Source organism: Phascolarctos cinereus, unplaced genomic scaffold, assembly GCF_003287225.1.
Source record: "Phascolarctos cinereus isolate Bilbo 61053 unplaced genomic scaffold, phaCin_HiC Scaffold_726;HRSCAF=1367, whole genome shotgun sequence".
Taxonomy (NCBI): domain Eukaryota; kingdom Metazoa; phylum Chordata; class Mammalia; order Diprotodontia; family Phascolarctidae; genus Phascolarctos; species Phascolarctos cinereus.
The window spans coordinates 292,200,931-292,220,164 of NW_027556098.1; the positions used below are offsets into that span (position 1 = coordinate 292,200,931).

The window sequence follows — 19,234 nt, forward strand, 5'->3', positions numbered from 1 at the left end:
CAGCTCATTTTCACACATACTACTGCCAGACTAGGCCTCCCATACTTGGACCTTATGGTATTGATTTTTTTAATCCTTTATTATAAAAGTAAATCAACTAAGAGTCTCACTTCTCCCATGTAGTAGAGCAGACTGCCTCAGTTATGTAAGTTGAAATGATACAGACAGAGTAAGTGACTTGTCTATCACAATATAGTAAGAATCAATCTTGCAACCTCTTACACAACATATATACAATATAACACCTCACCTTTGTGGGTTATGTTTCATTCCTTGGCCATTTCTTAAACTGAAAAAAAAAGTCTAGTTTTCCCAGTTTATACATAACATCCCTTGGCAAAGCAGCTACCTATATTTGGAGCGTAGATGATAACTTGGTCATATCACAGTCTTTTCATGGACAATGGTAATGAAAGTTAAATGCCTTTCGAAGCATGTAAACATGTTCTTCAGTGGAATCAAGTTGAATTACCTTGTTCATCTCTGCATCTTCCTCAAACCCTTTTTTATGACCCCAAAAGAGCTCAGAAATCCATCTTTTAAGTTTGAGTAAGAGATAGAACAGAGACTTTGGACTTGGCACCAAGTTGAAGGGAACAGGAAGTGTTTGTCCCTCTTCAAAGTAAGAAAACCAAAGTTTAGCCCTTGCAAACTTCCACTCCACATCAGCATCGTCCTATAAAACACAATGTATTTTAAGGAAATTTACTCACAGAATTATACCAGTAATTCACATTTGGATTATTAATCCCTTGCAAAATAAAATGTGAGAAACCATTTCCTGCTCTCTTAAAAAATGTAAGAAAGTGCATTTTATATTTTTTAAGTATTTATATGATACATATAAGTTTTTAGCCTTTTATTCTTGTAAACAAACACCAGAGCATTTTTCTAGATCTTTTAAATGGAGCACATGAGCAATGTTGGAGGAATACAGCAGTCATTTTTGTGACCTGAAGGTATTAGAGGGAAGATCTTTAGTTTCTACTTGTTTGTCATCATTTTAAACATAATTGAAGAATTTCAAAACTAGACTTCCAGTACCAAAAAAAAATCCCTAAACAATGCTATAATGTTTTGTGGTAGCAAAATTGCTATGCAGTCATAGGCTGCTGCAGTATAATGTATCCTCCCTTTCTTTGCCTCCATATTCAAACTGTTGCTAACTCCTGTATAGTCCAACTCTGTAATATTTCTTTCATCCATCACCTTCTGAGTAGACTATTGCAGTGACCTTTTTACACGGCTTGGTTCCTTTACTCAAATCTGTCTTACATAGCACTGTCAAGTTATCTTACTAATACACAGCTCTGATTATATTATTCTACTACTGAAAAGCCTTAATGGCTCCCCATTACCTACTGAATAACGACCAAACTTATTATCTTAACATTCCAAGCCATCTACAATTTGCCTCCAAACTACCTTTCAAGTTCTGCCTCCCATTACCTTCTTTCCCACGCTCTCTACTTCTGCTAAATGGAATGCCTGGCCATTCCCTGAATTTCCCCTATCCTTTCCTGACCGGCTGCAGCACTTTTCATCCTACCTGTTGGAATACTATTCACCCTTCAAGACCCAATGAGAATGCCATCTCCTTCATAATTTTCCTCAATCTGCAACTCTTGACAATACTTTATTTTTATTTTTTACCTGTATTTATTTTCTAAGTGTATTATAAAGATTTGAGTAAATATCTTCTCCCACTAGTTTATTAGCTCCTTGAGAACTGGGACCATGTTTTACTCTATATTGCTCTCCATAAGAAAACCCAGTGCCACGCTGATAGGTGCTTAATAAATATTTGTTGAATCAAATTTAACTAAACAACAAAAACAAAACAAAGCTTATCTATCTTCTTTACCCTTTCTCTCCCTGACTCTCTCATTTTGTATGACTTAATCAATTGATATACATGAGGCTTTCAGGTTCTTGGTTCCAGCCAGCCAAAAGTGCCAAACAATCAAAGGAAAAAAATATATATTTTGAGTTTTTTTGACTGATAATCCAGTAAGTTTTGTTTTTTAAATTAAAGTGATTAACACCTGTAGACACCAGCTTAATTAAAAGGAAAGAGGTTCTTCTGGTGATAATGTTACCTCAATTTCCTGGAATGAGTTGTTGATCATTGCAATGAGCATATTCAGCAAAACAATGACCATGGTCACATTATATACTCCATAAAGAACGTAACCAGTATTCTCAATGAATTTGTGGTTAGAGTTTATGACAACAGATTTCACTTCAGAGAGTCCAAATATAGCCCAGAACAATGTCTTAAAGCTTTCTTCAACTCTGAAAAAAGAAGTAAAAAATAAAAATTACTATAGACAACAATGATATTGAAGATGTCACAAGCAGTAACTAATTTTCTGTTGAGAGTAGCTAATGATATGAGAACATAATTTAATTCTATACAACAAACATTTAAGTACCTTTTATGTGCCAGGCCCTGTGCTAGGTGTTGAGCATGGATACAGAAACAAATGAAATATACCCTGATGTCAAGGAGCTTACATTCTACTGGAGAAATACAATATGTACACGGAGAAGTAAATATGAACTCTATATGAAATAACGTCACGAGGGAGAGAGCACTGACAATTGGGAATGGGGACTAAGGGGAAAAAAAGACTTGCTGTGGGAGGCAGTAACTGACCTGTTCTTTGAGCAAATTTAGAAATTTGACTGGGCAAAGGTGAGGAATGAGTGCATTCTAAATGTGGGGGAATCAGCTGTGCAAAGATGGGAAGGAAAGAGATGCTAACAACCAGTTCAACTGAAAAAGAGAGTGTATACAAAGGGGAGTAATACGGAACAAGATAGGAAAAATAAGTGCCAGCCATAATGTGGATGGTTTTAGATGCCAGTTTGAGGGTTTTGTATTTTCCTAGAGGAAACAGGAAGCCACCAGAGATTCATTGGCTTCAAGGGACCATTTTTCATCATTGTACCTACAGGCTGCTTTGTACATAGTAGGCACCCGATAAAAATATGTTGTTGAATTGAATATAATTAGAAGATGTGGGTTTGAATCCTGGATTCTTTTGCTTATTAGCAGAGTGATTTTGGGCAAGTTACTTTCTAGGCTTTAATTTTTGCATAAATGTTTGAGTTGGGCTAGATGATCTCCAAGGTCTCTTCAAGATTTAAATCCCATTATTTCATCTTTTCCAGAAATGTATTGCTTCTTGGTGGTGTCCTTAGGATAGATTTAACTTCAAAAAAACTTTAGATACTACTTCAGAATCACAAGTAATAAAATTATACTGAAGTAGGAATTCTTAGTTTTGTGTCTTGAATATATTTAGCAGTCTAGTGAAGCCTATGAATTCCTTCTCAGTATATATATATTTTTAAAATTAACAATAAAGGAAATACTGAATTTTAGTTAGAGATTAGTGAAAATAAAGGTATCATTTCTTCCCATACAAGTTCACAGATTCCCTGAAATCTATCCACAGAACCCTTAGGAGTCTGTGAACTCCAGGTTAAGAACCCCTGTACTAAACAATGACATTTCTATGAGTTTGTTCCTGACATTTGGGGGTTTCCTTCCAGGTTATATCTACATACTTATATTCAATCACCTCAAACAGAACTGATGATAAGAAAATGTCAGAGAAGATTAACAAAGCCCCTGAGCTGGGTTTGAGGATTGAAATGCCTTGGATATAATTAGTAACTAAAGTTAATTTTGCCTATGTTAATTCATCTAGTTACCACAGAGTGTTTTTTCCTAACAAGGAAATATTTGATTCTTCACTTTTTGCTTTTCATTATTAAATCTAACATGATATTTGAACAATGCATTAAAAGATAATTTATTTTAGCCATTACAATAAAAATTATTTAATTTCTTCAATAAAGTCTTCTTCCAATGTCTCATTATGATGAAAAATTTTTCTTAGAATCTATGCCAACGGATCACCAATTCTGGCAAATCCTACTAACCTGGAAAGACTTTGAATATGGATCTGCTGTTGGCCTGTGTACCTCTCATCCAAAACCCAGGTTAGCTCTGTTGAATGGAGCTCAGATGTCTATCTATTTAATTTTTACCACAGCAACCAATGAATATCACATAGCAAGGAAGAACTACTGTCCACATCAGTGGAGGAGTCATCAACTATAATGGAATCACAAATATTTAAGTGTTTGACTTTTATGAGGTACGAATATCCCCTACATCATGCATACTGGTAGGTCATATCAATGAGGAATAGAATTATTATATATACAAGGGAAAAGAGCAAATTCCAAAACTAGGAGATTATTGGCCTTTATGTCAATACAGATCAATTTAAAATTAGAGAATGTTAGAGCTGGAAGAGGCCTCAAAGATCATCTATCTAAACTTCTTTTTCCACAACTGAAGAAACAGGGAAGCAGAAAAGTTGGTTTTACCAATGTTTTTGTCACCACATAGTTCATTAGCTAAGCATACAAATATTTATTTAGCTATATATTTAAATTATGATCATAGGATCATGTATTTAAAGATTGAATGGATATTGAAAGTCATCAAGCCCAACTCACTTATTTTACAGATGAGGAAACTGAGACCAGAGAGGTTAAGTGAATAGTACAGGGTCATACATAGCTATTGAGTATCTGAGGTAAAATTTGAACCCAAATCCTTCTGATTACAAGTCTAATGCTCTATATGCTACAGCAAACAATGAAACAAAAAAGCAAACAACAACAACAACAACAAAAATAACTCCACAGTTCAGTAGTACTTACGTTGTGAAGGCTTCATTTTGCTTTGCTCCATGGTAATAGGAATAGAGATTAAACATCCCTATCATGAAAGCCACAAATACCATGATGAATATAACCATGAATTTGAAGATGTCTTTCACGGTCCTTCCCAAGGATATTTGTAGAGGCCCAAAGCTTTCATTAGCTGGTAAGATGTAGGCAATTCTAGAGAAACTTAAAACTACAGCAATAGCATATAGGCCTTCAGATATGATTTGAGGATCAGATGGGTCCCATTTTATCCTGGCTAGGAAAGAACAATAGTTTTGATGAATATATTGAAGTTGTTTAAATGGGCCTACCCCTTCTCTTTTCCTCTCTGTGAGATGTGTGTGTGTGTGTGTGTGTGTGTGTGTGTGTCTGTGTGTGTTTGTGAGTGACAGTGACAGACACATATAGTAGAATCCTACCTCATCTTAATTTTGGATCAAGGTCAGAGAAAACATACACCTCCATGGGAAGAAAGGAGATAGGAGTGATATCTAAAGGCACAAATGGATAATGGTTTACACAGTGATTTTACCGCCTGATGCTGCCCTATTTCTTATCTCCTCCACTGTGAATAATAAAATAATTCATATATAGCTTTATTCTTTGCAAAGTACTTTCTTCACAAAAAATTTGTGATTTAGTTCAAGAATCATTATCCCCACTTTACAGATGGAGAAACTAGGGTTGCAAGGGGCATAGTGACTTGGCTAGGGCTACAAAGCTAGTAAATGTCAGAGCTAGAAATCCTAGAAATGGAAGTTACATCGAAAGTCATCTAATTCAACCCCTACATGAAACATGAACTCCCTCTATAATATCCCTGATGAAAAGTCATTCAGCAGCCACTGAAAGACCAGCATCAAGGAATTCACCTCTGTATGAAACAATTCATTCCATTATTTGTCAGTTCTAAATGTTAGGAAATCTCTATTCATGTTGAGGCAAAATCTACTTCCCTTTCACTTCTGGCCATTAATCCTAATTTTACATTCTGTGGCCAAGCAGAGTATAAGTCTTATTTTCCATATAACAACCCTTCAAATAGTTGGACATCACAATCAGGTGTTCTCTTCTCAGAGTTAAACATCCCTAGTTCCTTCAGCCTAATCTAATATGTCATGATTTTTAGTTCCTCATTATTATCTGTAAAAGACCTTACCAGCTTTAAATCTATGACCCTATGATCCCCTTGTCCTGGTCACCCTGCTTTAGACCACTCGTTTGTAATTGTTCTTCTCCAAAAATGCAGTGCTCAGAACCAAACATGTTATTCCAGTTACGGTGTGACTAAGGCAGAGTATAAATGTGCACTTTGCACATTTGATGCACCATACTTTTATTCACAAAACCTAAGATCAAATAATTTTGGGGTGCTATCTCACATCTTTGCATCGTATTGATGTTGCAGTCTATGAAAAGTGATATCTCTTTTTTTAAGCCTTATTTTTCATCTTGTCTTTCTCTTATACGTTGACAATTTTTTTGGTCTAGGTATAGGACTTTACATATGTTCCTATTAAATTTCACCTTATTAGTTTTGTCCCATCATTCCAACCTTGTGAGATGTATTTAGATATTGATTTTGTCATCTAATTTATTGATTGTTCTCATCATTTTGCCATTTTGATGAGCATTCCAAGCAGTAGGGTTTTTAGCTAATTGATAGATAAAAATGCTGGATCCCTAAGCCCCTGTGGCTACTTTATAAATACTTCTTTCTACATTAACAACAATCTAGATGTCTGGCCTTGACACAGTGGCCCCCAGACAGCAAGAATTCTTGTTATACCATGTTTTAATTCATTGTGACTTCCTCTGCACTTTCTTTCCAACCAAGGGCCCAATTCATTTTCCACTTAGTTCCTCCTGACTCAAAGCCTCTATTTCTGACTATTTATGCCCAGATTTAATAACGACATGGAAAAGATGAACCAGATGTTAGAACAATCCTGTCCTGCTTCCTTGGATTCCAGAAAGGTTTTCCTTTATAGCTCTTATATAATTATTGTATAACAATTAACACCCCATCCAATCAGTTTGGTAAAACTATGACAATTATTGGTTTTACACTATTCTGATATCACATTAAACTTAAGAATTTTACATCTAAGGTTGTAAGAGACAACAGTTTCCTCACTGGTATCCACCATGCCCAAGTAGTATAATCATCTGAACCCAGAACACATCACTCTGATTCATTAGCTTGAGAAAGCCAAGAAAATCTGCCAAAGTCCCCACCATCCTCAAAACAAGTAGACCAAAACTACTAAGTGTGACACCTATTTTACAGAGAAAGTTTAGCTACCATTTGAGCACCATAAAACCATCCATCTAATAATCCTGACTACAGCTCTTTTCCCATTATCTGTAGCATTACTCACGTTGTTTGAAAGTTTATACCTTCCTACATCAACTGAACATCACCTCAAAGCAAAGACATCGTCTGATCAAGTTGCTGTTCCTCTTTCTCCAGTATATTAACAAGGTCAAACCAGAGTATAATGTCTAATGGATCTTTAAATTTGAAGCCAGAAAATCAGTCTTGGTAATTATGCTCTCTCTGAGGCCCAAAAAACATCCCACTAAAAGCTCTGCTGTCAAGTCCCTACCAACACCCTACAAAGGATGGAAGGGGTTTCAGAGGACACTGATTGTTTATATAGCTATTTCTGGGTCTGAAAGAATCTCTTAATCCAAGAGCCTCATTTACTTGCTTCTTCCTCCCAAGGTTTGTCTATCCTGTCTTCCTTTCTGTGGTAAAACCTCTGGCTCTACCATTAGAAGGTGGAAAAAAAAAAAGGTCCGTTAGGGTCTTACATATGCATGATAGGAAATCTATGCTCCTCGGGACAACTGATCCCTCCATTTGCCCTGAAAGTGTATCTGGCTCCCAATTTAGAGACTTTTAGGATAAGAGAATTGAAGAAACCACATAGTAGAACTCTTGTACCTTTTGTGACTTCCTTAGACTGGAGCCCTTGGCTACCTAGGTTCTCAAAGTCCTTATCTTACTAGCTCTACCCTCTGCTAAGGATATGAAGCCTTAAGTAGCACTCAATTCAATCAGTTCCCACTCTGCCCTTCATGGCAGCATAAATAACAGTCAAGTGGCCAACTGAACCCTTAGAAAAAATTTTGGACAAGGTGTTTGATCAAGTAAGAGACGAGGGAAGTGTAAGAAAAAGCTGTGTGTCATAGAGAAAGGTACAGTTGCTTTATTTGTTTGTTTTTCAAAGAAAAGCTTCCTACTAAATTAGAGCTATCTAAAAGGGACATAAGCTAACTTGGGAGGAGACTGGCTACACTTCATTGGGAATCTTCAAGCAAATTCTGGATGACCATTTAGTCAAGTGTGTTGTAGAGGGAATTATTGGCCATGTATGTATGAGGGCAGCTAGGTGGCATAGTAGATAGAGTGCTATGCCTGCAATATAGCTATTTCTGGGTCTGAAAGAATCCAGGAATCAGGAAGTCTCCTCTTCCCGAGTTCAAATCCGGCCTCAAATACTAACCATGTGGTGCTGGGCAAGTCACTTAACCATGTTTGCCTCAGTTTTCTGATCTGTAAAATGAGCTACAGAAGGAAATGGCAAACTGCTCCAGTATCTTTGCCAAGAAAACCCCAAATGGGGTCATAAAGAGTTGATTACAACTGAAACGACTGAACAACAACAAAGCCAATTGTGCTGGTTGAACTCTTAGTTTCATTTAAACTCTGTTTTGTACTGGCCCTAATGATGTGGTACTTGGTCCAAAGAGATTGAGAACCACTGGTTTTAGGAGTGTTTCAAAAAGTTACAAAAAGTAAATAATCATAGGAGGCAGCATGGAGTGGTGGACAGAAGGCAAGACCTGAATTCAATTTCTTTTTCCTTACACATAATAGATGTGTGACCTTGAACAAATTGCTTAACATCACAGTGCCCTCGAAACTGACTAAGACCATGAGTTACAGAAGAATTACCGATCTCCTTCAGTGGAGGGAGTTTCCACACTGGAAATTTTCTAACTGACAAAACCACAGGTACTTTGTCCCCCACTCCTAACTCAAGAAGAAAAATATCACTAGAAAGACTAGAATTTAGTAATATTTCAAAGGACCAAGCTGCATCAACTGAGGCAGTAGTTTTTTTTTCAATTAGGCAAAGAAAATAAAGTAGGATGAAAACTATATTTCAAAGTAAAATTCATAATGTCATTTGCCTCTGTTGATGTGCTTAGTGACAGAAAGCCTAATTAATAAATGTGCTGTGACCAGCTAAACTTAAACAGGTTTAGCCATACCAGTTTGGAATGTGTATATTAGAGGAGGCAACCCCAGTGAAATTCACAGCAGAAAAAGACAGACAGACCTTATGCCAATTCATTAGCATTTGAAAAGACAAGCATCAAATAGGGGTATTTTACATTCATCTGGACTAACATTAATTCCGTAGCATAAACTCACCCAAAGTGTAGTACTTCACATTGTCTCCCACAGAGGTCAAGTCTTTCAAAGTATCATTTGCGTCCACAATGCTCTGGGCTTTGGAAGCATGCCAAAATGCCATGAACCTAGCAATGAATGATGCTGCAAAGATGGCTAACATACCAAAATCCAGCATATTCCATAGCTCAAACAAATATTCCTTGGGACCTTGGGACCAAATTTCTTTACATTCAGCCCATATCATTCCTGTGTATGAAAAGGGAGAAAATACAAGTTTATATTCTTAAAAATATACATAGTCCTTTTAATGTTGCTGGCAGGGTGAAGCTTTTTTGATTATCAGAGCACTTCAGTGAAAATTTTATTTTTCTCAAATCATCCTTAGAGCAGGAAAAAAATTATTTTTTAGCTTAAAATTTAATTTGTACAAGTTTGCAAGCAAAAATAAAAACAATCAAATGAAATTGCTTATTTTCTTCCCTTATGGACAGAAGAAGGATCTAAAAGGAGCCTTAGAGTTCAAGCTCAACCCTTTCATTTTATAGTTAAGAAAAATTCCTCAGCTGAAAGGCAATGTCTAGCCCCAAACCACATAGGCAGTAATTGGGAGAGACAGGTTTGGAACTTAGACCCTTTGCCTCCAGCTAGGTGGCACAGGGGATAGAGTGCCAAGCCCAGAGCTAGGAAGACTCATGTCCCTGAGCTCAAATCCGGCCTCAGACACTTACTAGCTGTGTGACCCTGGGCAAGTTACTTAACCTTGTTTGCCTCAGTTGCCCCATCTGTAAAATGAATTGGAGAAAGAAATGAAAAACCACTCCAATATCTTTGCCAAGAAAACCCCAAATGGTATCATAAATATTGGGATATGTCTGAAAACTAATAAATATCAACAACAACCTCCAATTCTAATCCATTGCTTGGTATACATATCACGTGTTAGGACTTAAAGAATGGAAAGCAGATTTCCCTTATCTGGATTTTGAGAGTTACCCTCAAAGATGAGCTAGAGTATATGTCTGTTTCCAAAGAGAGAGAATCTTAGTTATAAGGAACTCTACACATCATCTAGTCCAATCTCCCATTAAATTAAGGAATGATACAGACAATTCTCTGAGCATGTGTTCATCTTGCCTCAGCTTGGAGTCTTCTAGGGGTGGGAAGATCACTATGTCACAAGACAATCTCTTCTACTGGTAGAACTTTGTAATTCTAATTGCTTTAGAAAAAAAAAATTTACTCCTCCACATGACAGACCTTTGATTTATTTGAAGACAGAGACCTCCTCTAAGTGTCTCTTCAGTCTAATGTTCTCTATTGTACGTTCTTTAGTTAATCAATGTCCTTCTTAAAGTATAGTTCCCTATAACTGAACACAGCATTTTAAATATGTTTTGGCCTTTGCCAAGTTCAGAAGCATTATTAACTCTCTTGTTCGGACACTATGCTTTCTAATGCAGCCTAGGAATGAATTCATGTTATTAAAACCTACATCATGGGGTTGGCTAATATGGAGGATGATTCATATTTTGAAAAACAATAAATATCCTTCTATTCGATATTTGTAACATTGATTGTATAGCATTGGTGGATCTTCACATTTATCCTTGTTAAAGTTTGTCTTCATAGGTTTGGCTATTTCAATTTATTTAATTCATTTTTCATTTGAATTCTTCTATACAGCCCATAAATGATTTCTTTCATTTTTAACATTATTCTGTCCACAGATTTGATGTGTATACCTTCTATATCCAAATGTTCATTTCAAATCAACAAAAATTAATTTAGTCCCTGATATTCATAATGTGCCATTGCACACACTGTGGGCAAAAATTGGGTTATAGATCTGGCAATCATCTGCAAACAGATGACAATTGAACCCATGACAACTAATGAAATCTCCAAAGAGAGAGCACAGAGAAAAAAGTGTTTAGAGCAGTGCCCAGGACAGAGAGCCTTGAAGCACACCCACAGCATGTCATGGATGATGATTTAGCAAAAGAGATTGAAGAGTTGTTAAGACATAGAGAAGGAGAAGAAGGATGAGATCAATGTCATAAAAAGCCAGAAAGAATGTAGTAACAAAGAGGAGAGGGTGATAAATAGGGAAAAATTAGCTGCATAGAGGTCAAAAAGGATGAGTATTAAGAAGTCACTGGATTTGGTACTCGAGAATCACCGATAACTTGCTGTTAAGTGATATTGTTAGAAGCCAGATTGCAGAGGGTTTAGGTGTTTTGACGGAACGTTTAGATAGCCTTTTTTTTCCAGGTAATTTGACTGAAAAAGAGAAGAGAGCTACAGGATAGAAGCTAGCAGGAATGATGGGTTCTAGTGAGGGTGTTGTAGCAGAAAAGGAAATCAGTAGAGGTAGTTACTGAAGAGAGAAAAAAAAATGAAGTTGTGTAAGGTTAGGATTGAAATAACCCCACCCTACTTGGCACTGATATACTTGTCAGGTGAAAACACACCTCTACAGTTAATTCTCTTGTGCACTAATTGTAAACAAGGGGAGAATACCTGCCTAGGTACAACAAGAAGTACATTTAGATTGACTGAGATACTCGGTCACACCCCCTAGAGACTATATAAAACTTGGAGATTGTAGAGAGATTGCAAAGTTCTTTGTGGACTCCTGAATGACTACTGTGAGCCCTCAGAGCTGTAGACATATAGGCTACTCCCAAGATGTCCCTTGATCTCCAGTGCTTGCAACCTTAGAGATTTCGAAGAGTGGATACTCCTTTCAACCCTAATCCACCAGTGATATTGTTATCATTCTCTTTGCTTGAGCTTAGGTGGTTTTTATCTTATTCTCAAGCCAAAAAGCTCCTTTACTTTCATGTGTTCTCTGGTCTGTTCTATTCTGTAGAACTTCCTTGATTTCTATTAACTTTGATAAAGAGATGTATTATCTATTTTTGATTGTCTTTTGGTGAGGAGCTAAATTAGACATGGCAAGGTCAGTACTACCTTAACTTAAAGGTTAAGTTAAGTAACCTCCCCTAACTTAGGTAACCCCTCCACCTGCCTCTTGGTGGTAGGGAAAGGAAGTTTTCCTTTGTTCCCCACAAACAGTAGAAATCCACAGTGTCCTTTGAAGAATGGAAGGTCAAATCCTTGATTAGATATCTATCTACACTACTAGATATCTATCCATCGGTATGTATCCATGCAACTTAAGCCATGCATACTGCACAGATGTTATTCATGTATATCTTACATTTCAGGGCTTATCTCCAGGAATATGTTTGCACTAAATACTCTTGGCTATTTCCCTTGCAAGAAATTTTCTTTTATTTTTCTATTTTCTTTTATTTATTTAATTTATTTTAATTTTAACTTAGAAGTATAGAGTCTTTTTTTTTAGGCAATTAGGGTTAAGTGACTTGCCCAGGGTCACACAGCTAGTAAGTGTCAAGTGTTTGGTCTGAGGCCAGATTTGAACTCAGGTCCTCCTGACATCAGGGCCGGCCCTCTATCCACTGTGCCACCTGGCTGCCCCTCTATTTTCTTTTAAAAAGCACTAGAAATAAGAGTTATGTTCAGGCTGACTTCCCCTATGTATCTTCTGCTCTGAGGCCTCCCAATAGCTATTCAAAAGTCTATTCTTGCCTCTCAAGTCCTTTATTCAAACTCACTTGATGGTTTTATACAGTCCCCAAAGGGTATAACCAAGGCCCTCCACCAATTTGAATAGACTTCTCCTCATATCTATGGAGGTGTCAAGGATTGTTTACACTTAGGGAAAGGGCAAGAGACTTAGTGAACAACACAAAGATATGTTCTTACATGACAAATACATCAGGGCTAGGCGGGATTAGGTGATTTTGACCTCACCCTTACAATTAGGACAACCTATAGAAGAAAATGGGAGGGGGTAGAATCAGAATGAAAGGCAGAGAGACTGCCATTGGTGCCAATAAAGGGGCAACTCCATCAGATCAGCAGCAGGAAGGTAAATGAGAAATGTGAGAAAATAAGTGCTTTTTTTTAGTGGAAATGTTTGTAGGTTTATATCAGCCTATTACCTACTGACCTTTATTGAAATGGAACCTAGATAAACAACCTTTCACTATTCCTACAGGGAGAAATAACAGTATTTTTGCAAGTATGAACATTAATGAGTAAAAGAAATACTGGTTTCAGCAATTGATCCTAGAGGCTTACTGACTTATGGTAGAAAAATATTAGTAGTAAATACTTAGTTAACAGTACTTCCTATATGCCACTTTCTAAAATGATTTAAGGAAACTTTCTCTGAAATCAAATACAAAGGTCAGTGAACTGATATTTTCCTAGCAAAATCTTTTTATTCCTTCACAAATAGAAAGACTAAATAAATATTCATCGACCAGAAACACCCAGTGTAGCAAACTGCTGTGCAGTTCAAATTCCATTATCATATCTAATTTAAGGATAAGGTATTATTTATAATGGGATAGCTCTGTAAGGGTGAAAAAGATAAACCTATAAACTTTATTTGAATTTTTTTATGAAGTAACTCTATGAAATATTAAAGAACCAGGGTAAGGCCATCTGCCTGATGAATATGACTTGGATGGAAGATTTATATTTAAGAAAAAGACTTACAAAATATATTTTATTTTATATTTACAAAATTTTATTTTTAAAATGTAGGTACATGAGTGTAATGGACTATTTCTGTGCTGTAAGAAAGAACATGATGAATACAGAGAAGCATTAGTTCACATATGAACTGATACAAAGTAAAATAAACAGAACCAGGATGATAATGTATGGAAGGATGACAATGATGTAAACGGAAATAACAAAAACAAAACAATTGAAACTGAATCTCACAAAATTAGAGTGACTAAGCTTGGCCTCAAAAGAAAAGAAAATCACCCCTTGCTATACTGAAGAAGTAGGGTATAATGGATGTGAGATATTGCATATAATATCAGGCATTTTGACATAAAATTTACTTTTGTGTAACTTTTTTTCCTTCTTCATATTTTATTGTAAGGAATGTGGTTTTTTTTGGGGGGGAGGGTTGAGCAGGAATTCAACATTTATTTTTAAAAATAAATGGAGGCGGATCACTCTGAAGACAATGGCAAGGTTGTGAGCTGTACTGGTGAGCAAAATATTCCCTCACATAAAATAACATATCCGTAAAACACTGAAAACATTACTTAAGAGAAATACCAAAATGGGCATGTTTTGACTAATTTCTTCTTTCCTATATATAAATGTTTATATAGATAATCCTAATGTTGACTTCAAAAAAGATTTACTTTCTGTTTCCTTAGCTATAAAATAAAGGGGTTGGGCCACATGATCACTAGGATACCTTCTAGCTCTGTGATAGCAGACTACAGGAATTAGATCATCTCTACGGAAAGAACAACTGTGGTTGACAGGCTCGTACATGTACACAATAAAAATAATGTGAGTTGGTAAAAGCATAAAGATTATAAGACATTATGTTGTAATACATATACCTACAAGGTAAGAAGAATATGTATCAAATCAATAAAAGATTTGTGCAAAATCATGACAACTTTATGAAGTCATCTAGATTGTCCCCTGAACTACAGAAGAGATTTCCTGTTTAAAGCCATTTGGTATTCTTCATTGCTGTCCTATATGAGATCACACATGGGTAATGTGGCCAAGGAAGCTGAAGTTTCTGATGCCTATATTAGCTATACAAGCATCCTTGAAGTATAATATTATCTCATTTGATCCTCTCAACAACCCTGGAAAGTAGTTCCTATTATTATATCCATTTTACAGCTGAGGAAACTGAGGCAAATAGAGGTTTAGTGACTTGCTCAGGGTCACACAACTAGTAAGTGTTGGAGGCCATATCTGAACTCAGGTCTTCTAAACTTTAGGCCTAATTCTCTATCCACTGTGCCACCTAGGATTTAAAATGTAAAACTCCTATGTGAGCTCAAAGATGCATTTCTAAATCCCCATGGACCCAAAATACTTTTATTTCATTATCTTGTTGAGTAATCACTCCTAGCACATGTTAATGAGCCTATAGGAGATTTCATGTTGCTCTGGGACTGAAGTCATGACTCTTCTGAATGTGAATGGCAGCTTTGTGCAATTATGATCAGCAGGATTTGGCTCATAATTTCCCATTGAATTCCCTTTTTTGTACATTCTCTAGATATATGAAAAACATAACCCACGTGAGGAGAATATGAAGTCAGTAATGAACACAAAACAACAGAGCCTTAAAGACACAAAAGAAATCATAGCATTTGGTGCATTTTTCCCTTCATGTGGCATACATTTGTATGAGTTTAGTCTGAAGGAATCAGTGTCATTCAGTCCAACTGCTAGGGTTGCAAAACTAAATTATAATGGAAAATTACACTTTACCTATTACCCAGGATATAATGAGCATCTCCATCCATGAGAAGCAGGATGTTTTCATCCTGAACAGCTGTTTTCCATTTTCCATGTTAGTTTCATTAGGGCGGAGTTTGGGGCCTTCGAATCTATCAGCTGCATTCATAACTAGGAGTCCCAGGAAAATGGTGAAAGAGGCAGCATGTGCTACAAACTTCATGAATGGTCCACGCATTATCCTTCCCATCTGTAGCATATCACAGAATACACACCAAGACAGAGTCAACTAAATTTTATGTATTCAGGAAACAAAGTGAAGATGTTACATCTATATACAATGGTGTTTCCAAAATTCAGTATATAGTGATTAAATTAAACAAACATAAAAGATTATTTTTCTGTAAATTCTTTCCTTACCTATATATGATTTTCTGTGTTTAATACTTTGAGAATTTTTTTTCTTTTAAGGCAAACCTTGTTACTATTACTATTGATTTCAAAATAAATTCATTAATAGGAGCTTTATTAAAAAAAAGGAACACATTATATAATTGGGCATGTTTAAGACTTCAGGAAGTAGACACGAAAATAAACACACAGTTATTGCCCTATGCTATAGCAAAATGCAATACCGATTGATCATTATTTGATTTATGTTGATAAATTCCTTTATTTCATTTTCACATATAAAATTCAGGCCCCATATGATGAAGATATTTTGTTGAGATTATAATCAATTTCCCCCAAAATAATCATGGTTGGTACCAAAATGAGAATTTCTATCAGCTTTACAGAGAACCAAAAAGTATAAAAGCAAAATATTCTCATTTGTGGCAAGACCTTAACATCCAATCATATTGGCAATCTTTTATTCCTCAGAAAGTTGACATGCAGCTAAATGCTTTGATGGCAGGCATGGTCATTTGTCCTCTTCCATTTCATTTGTCAGTAGAACTGCAGATGTCATAGTAAGTTAGAGCTGGAAGAGGCCACTCAGTCCAACCTCCTTTTTTGATAAATGAGGCAGATACAGATGCCCAGGCTTATCTGTATGTTATAAAACACTCGATTGAAAATTATTATTATACTGTTTTTCTATTCCACTTAAGACCAATGGCATGGGCAGTTTTGCTGTCTGTTAGTAGTTCAGGTAAAAGGTACAATGGGAGAAGAGACTAGCTGGAATGAAGTTTTTGAAATATCTACAAATGTTATTTATCCATATATCATTTATTCTTTATTACAAATAATTGAGAACCATATCTTTAAAAAGATGTTCTTGCTTTTCTGACTTTCTCTCAGTGGTCTTAGATAACTTAAATCTAGGTTCTAAATTCTAGGTCCTCATTTGGGTGTCTTTGGCCACATGCTTTTGTATATTATAGAATATAAACATCATGACCCTTTGCTATAGAGAAAGGAAGGGAACTGATCAAGTGAAGCTAATATGGATAGTGTATCTAATAAACTAGGGAAGATCAGAGAGGGCATATTTCTTTTTAAATATTACTCATATCTACACACATGTATATAACATGCACATACATGGAACATATATGACACAAATAGCCCATATAAAAATAAAACCTCAAACATGGCCTAAAGCCAATATATGACCTACCACACTCTTTGAGTGCTGCCTGAGCCAGATTAAATTGTAATTGGGAAATTCTTAATAACACAAATAAAAACATGATAGAACATAGATAATATTAATATGTGGTTTTCTAAGTCAACATGCAGCCTGTAGAGTTCTCTATTATGGTTTAGTGGCCCTGTTTCTATTTGAGTTTGATACCACTAGGTATAATCACAAATATACATACAAGCTGCGGGGAAGGCTGATCTACACTGGTGGAGGAAATTCCTCACTGGGAATTTCTAACATCACTGAAAACACAAGTCTATCTTCCACTCCCCAAATACACACACACACACACACACACACACACACACACACACACACAGAAGTCTTACTCAAATGAAGACTCTGCCACTATCAGGCAAGATCAAGGAAAACTATGCAAGCTGGAAAAACTTCAGGTAAGGGCAATGGACTGAATATCTATGGTCCAACAACCTCCTAAGTCCAGAAAGGCTTTAACGGCAGGTTGGGTATAAGGTGGTGAATATTTTTAGACACTGCAACTCTCTACAACCTAATACTAAAGCACACAATAATTGTGATGTGTCAATTCAAGGAGTTCCCACATCAATGCAATCAAAGGTCATTAATGTGTTCAAGTATATAATGTATGTGCATTATATAATAAGATTGTTAATATTATATGCTTGTTCACAGGTCAATCAGGATTTATTGATACTCATTATATTCTTATTACCAAACACTGCCATATGGATGGAATGGGAAGAATACCTTTTCTAAAATAATTAGAGAGCACAGGGCAATAGATTTTGTTAGGAGGGTGACAGATTGTTTTTATTAAGTATTCAGGGAGAAAAAGAGAATAACAAAGAGACAAGATTGTTTTTTAAAAGTTAGAGGTAACATTTTGGAAGAAAATTATTCCAAATGAGGAAAGGGACATTGACAAGGTGAAGAGGGTTATAGTTGACCTGACATTATTTTCATAGTTACTGGTAAATCTGGTTAATTTTGCGATTTATTTCAATAACATAATATTTCTATTCTCCCCAAAAAATAATAACCAGTTTGAACAACTTCAAAATCCATTTTGCAATATAAATATGAATTTTTTTTGCATTACTGGGGCAAAACAGCTTTGTTAAAGAGACAGATTCTATCCCTAAGTTCCCAAAGGGTCAACAACAATAAGTAAGGTAGATTTTAAAAGTGAGTGACCTTAACAACGTCCTATCAGGTATCTGTAATAGCCTCTCACTTCATTCTAATGTTTGATTATAATTCCTACTTTTCAACTGATTTTGTCCAGTCCAACTGGATAGGCTTTTATCCAAACTGAGATGCTTAAGTTTTACAGACTCACCTTGCTGCATGGAGCAAACCAGTAAATCAGAGCTAGGAAGGGCAAGCCAGCTGCCACAGCAAGGACCACTAGAAACTTGACAGCAATTGTCTGCTGCCTTAAACCTGAGAGATTCTCATACCAGATGGAGAGAAGCTGTTGCTGGCAGTTTGGATGGGCTACAAACTGGAACAGAGATCAAATGAAAGGAAACAATTAAAGGAAAATTAACATATCCTACTTTTTTTATTTAAATATACCATTTTGAGCCCTCTAGGTGGAGCATTTTATCAGAGTACAAATGTAGGATGCAAAACATTCAGCTAATGCACATAAAACCAGCTAGCAGGTGTTTCCAGCATGTGTTTTATCTACTACAGTAGACCAATGTAAAGAGAGACTATGTGCCCTACGTAGTGTTGGCTAAGACTCTCCCAAAGCAGGAAGGGGAGAGAGGGAGAAGGAGGTAAAGGAAGAAAGAGGAGTGACTCACTAAGAAGGAATTGCAAGACAGGATTCAAAGATATACTTATCCCAAATTGGGATCCCTAATTAGACTAGACCAGAAATAAGGCGAAATGTTTATTTTCATTTATCTTTAATCCCAATTCAAGTCATTAGAAACATAGCCAGAACAGGGTGATCAGAAATTTGACTTAGGGAGCTAAACTTAGAAGATACTGAAAGAACCTGAAATCTTCCAGCAGCATAAAAACAATAGTGTTTATTATCTACTTAAACAAGAATAATTGGCTGGGGCCATCTCTTT

At 36.0% G+C, this 19,234-nt stretch overlaps 1 protein-coding gene across 1 annotated transcript in view; it reads right to left on the reverse strand.

Annotated features, from left to right (window-relative positions):
• Positions 1 to 19,234, reverse strand: part of TRPC6 (transient receptor potential cation channel subfamily C member 6) — a 169,048-nt gene that overhangs the window by 27,481 nt on the left and 122,333 nt on the right. Inside the window, exons 4-9 of the mRNA XM_020996177.2 lie at positions 18,487 to 18,651; positions 15,548 to 15,764; positions 9,203 to 9,430; positions 4,747 to 5,011; positions 2,100 to 2,295; positions 473 to 676 (exon numbers count right to left, since the gene is read on the reverse strand). Of these exons, the coding sequence (XP_020851836.1) occupies positions 473 to 676; positions 2,100 to 2,295; positions 4,747 to 5,011; positions 9,203 to 9,430; positions 15,548 to 15,764; positions 18,487 to 18,651 (1,275 nt within the window). The remainder of the gene's footprint in view (positions 1 to 472; positions 677 to 2,099; positions 2,296 to 4,746; positions 5,012 to 9,202; positions 9,431 to 15,547; positions 15,765 to 18,486; positions 18,652 to 19,234) is intronic.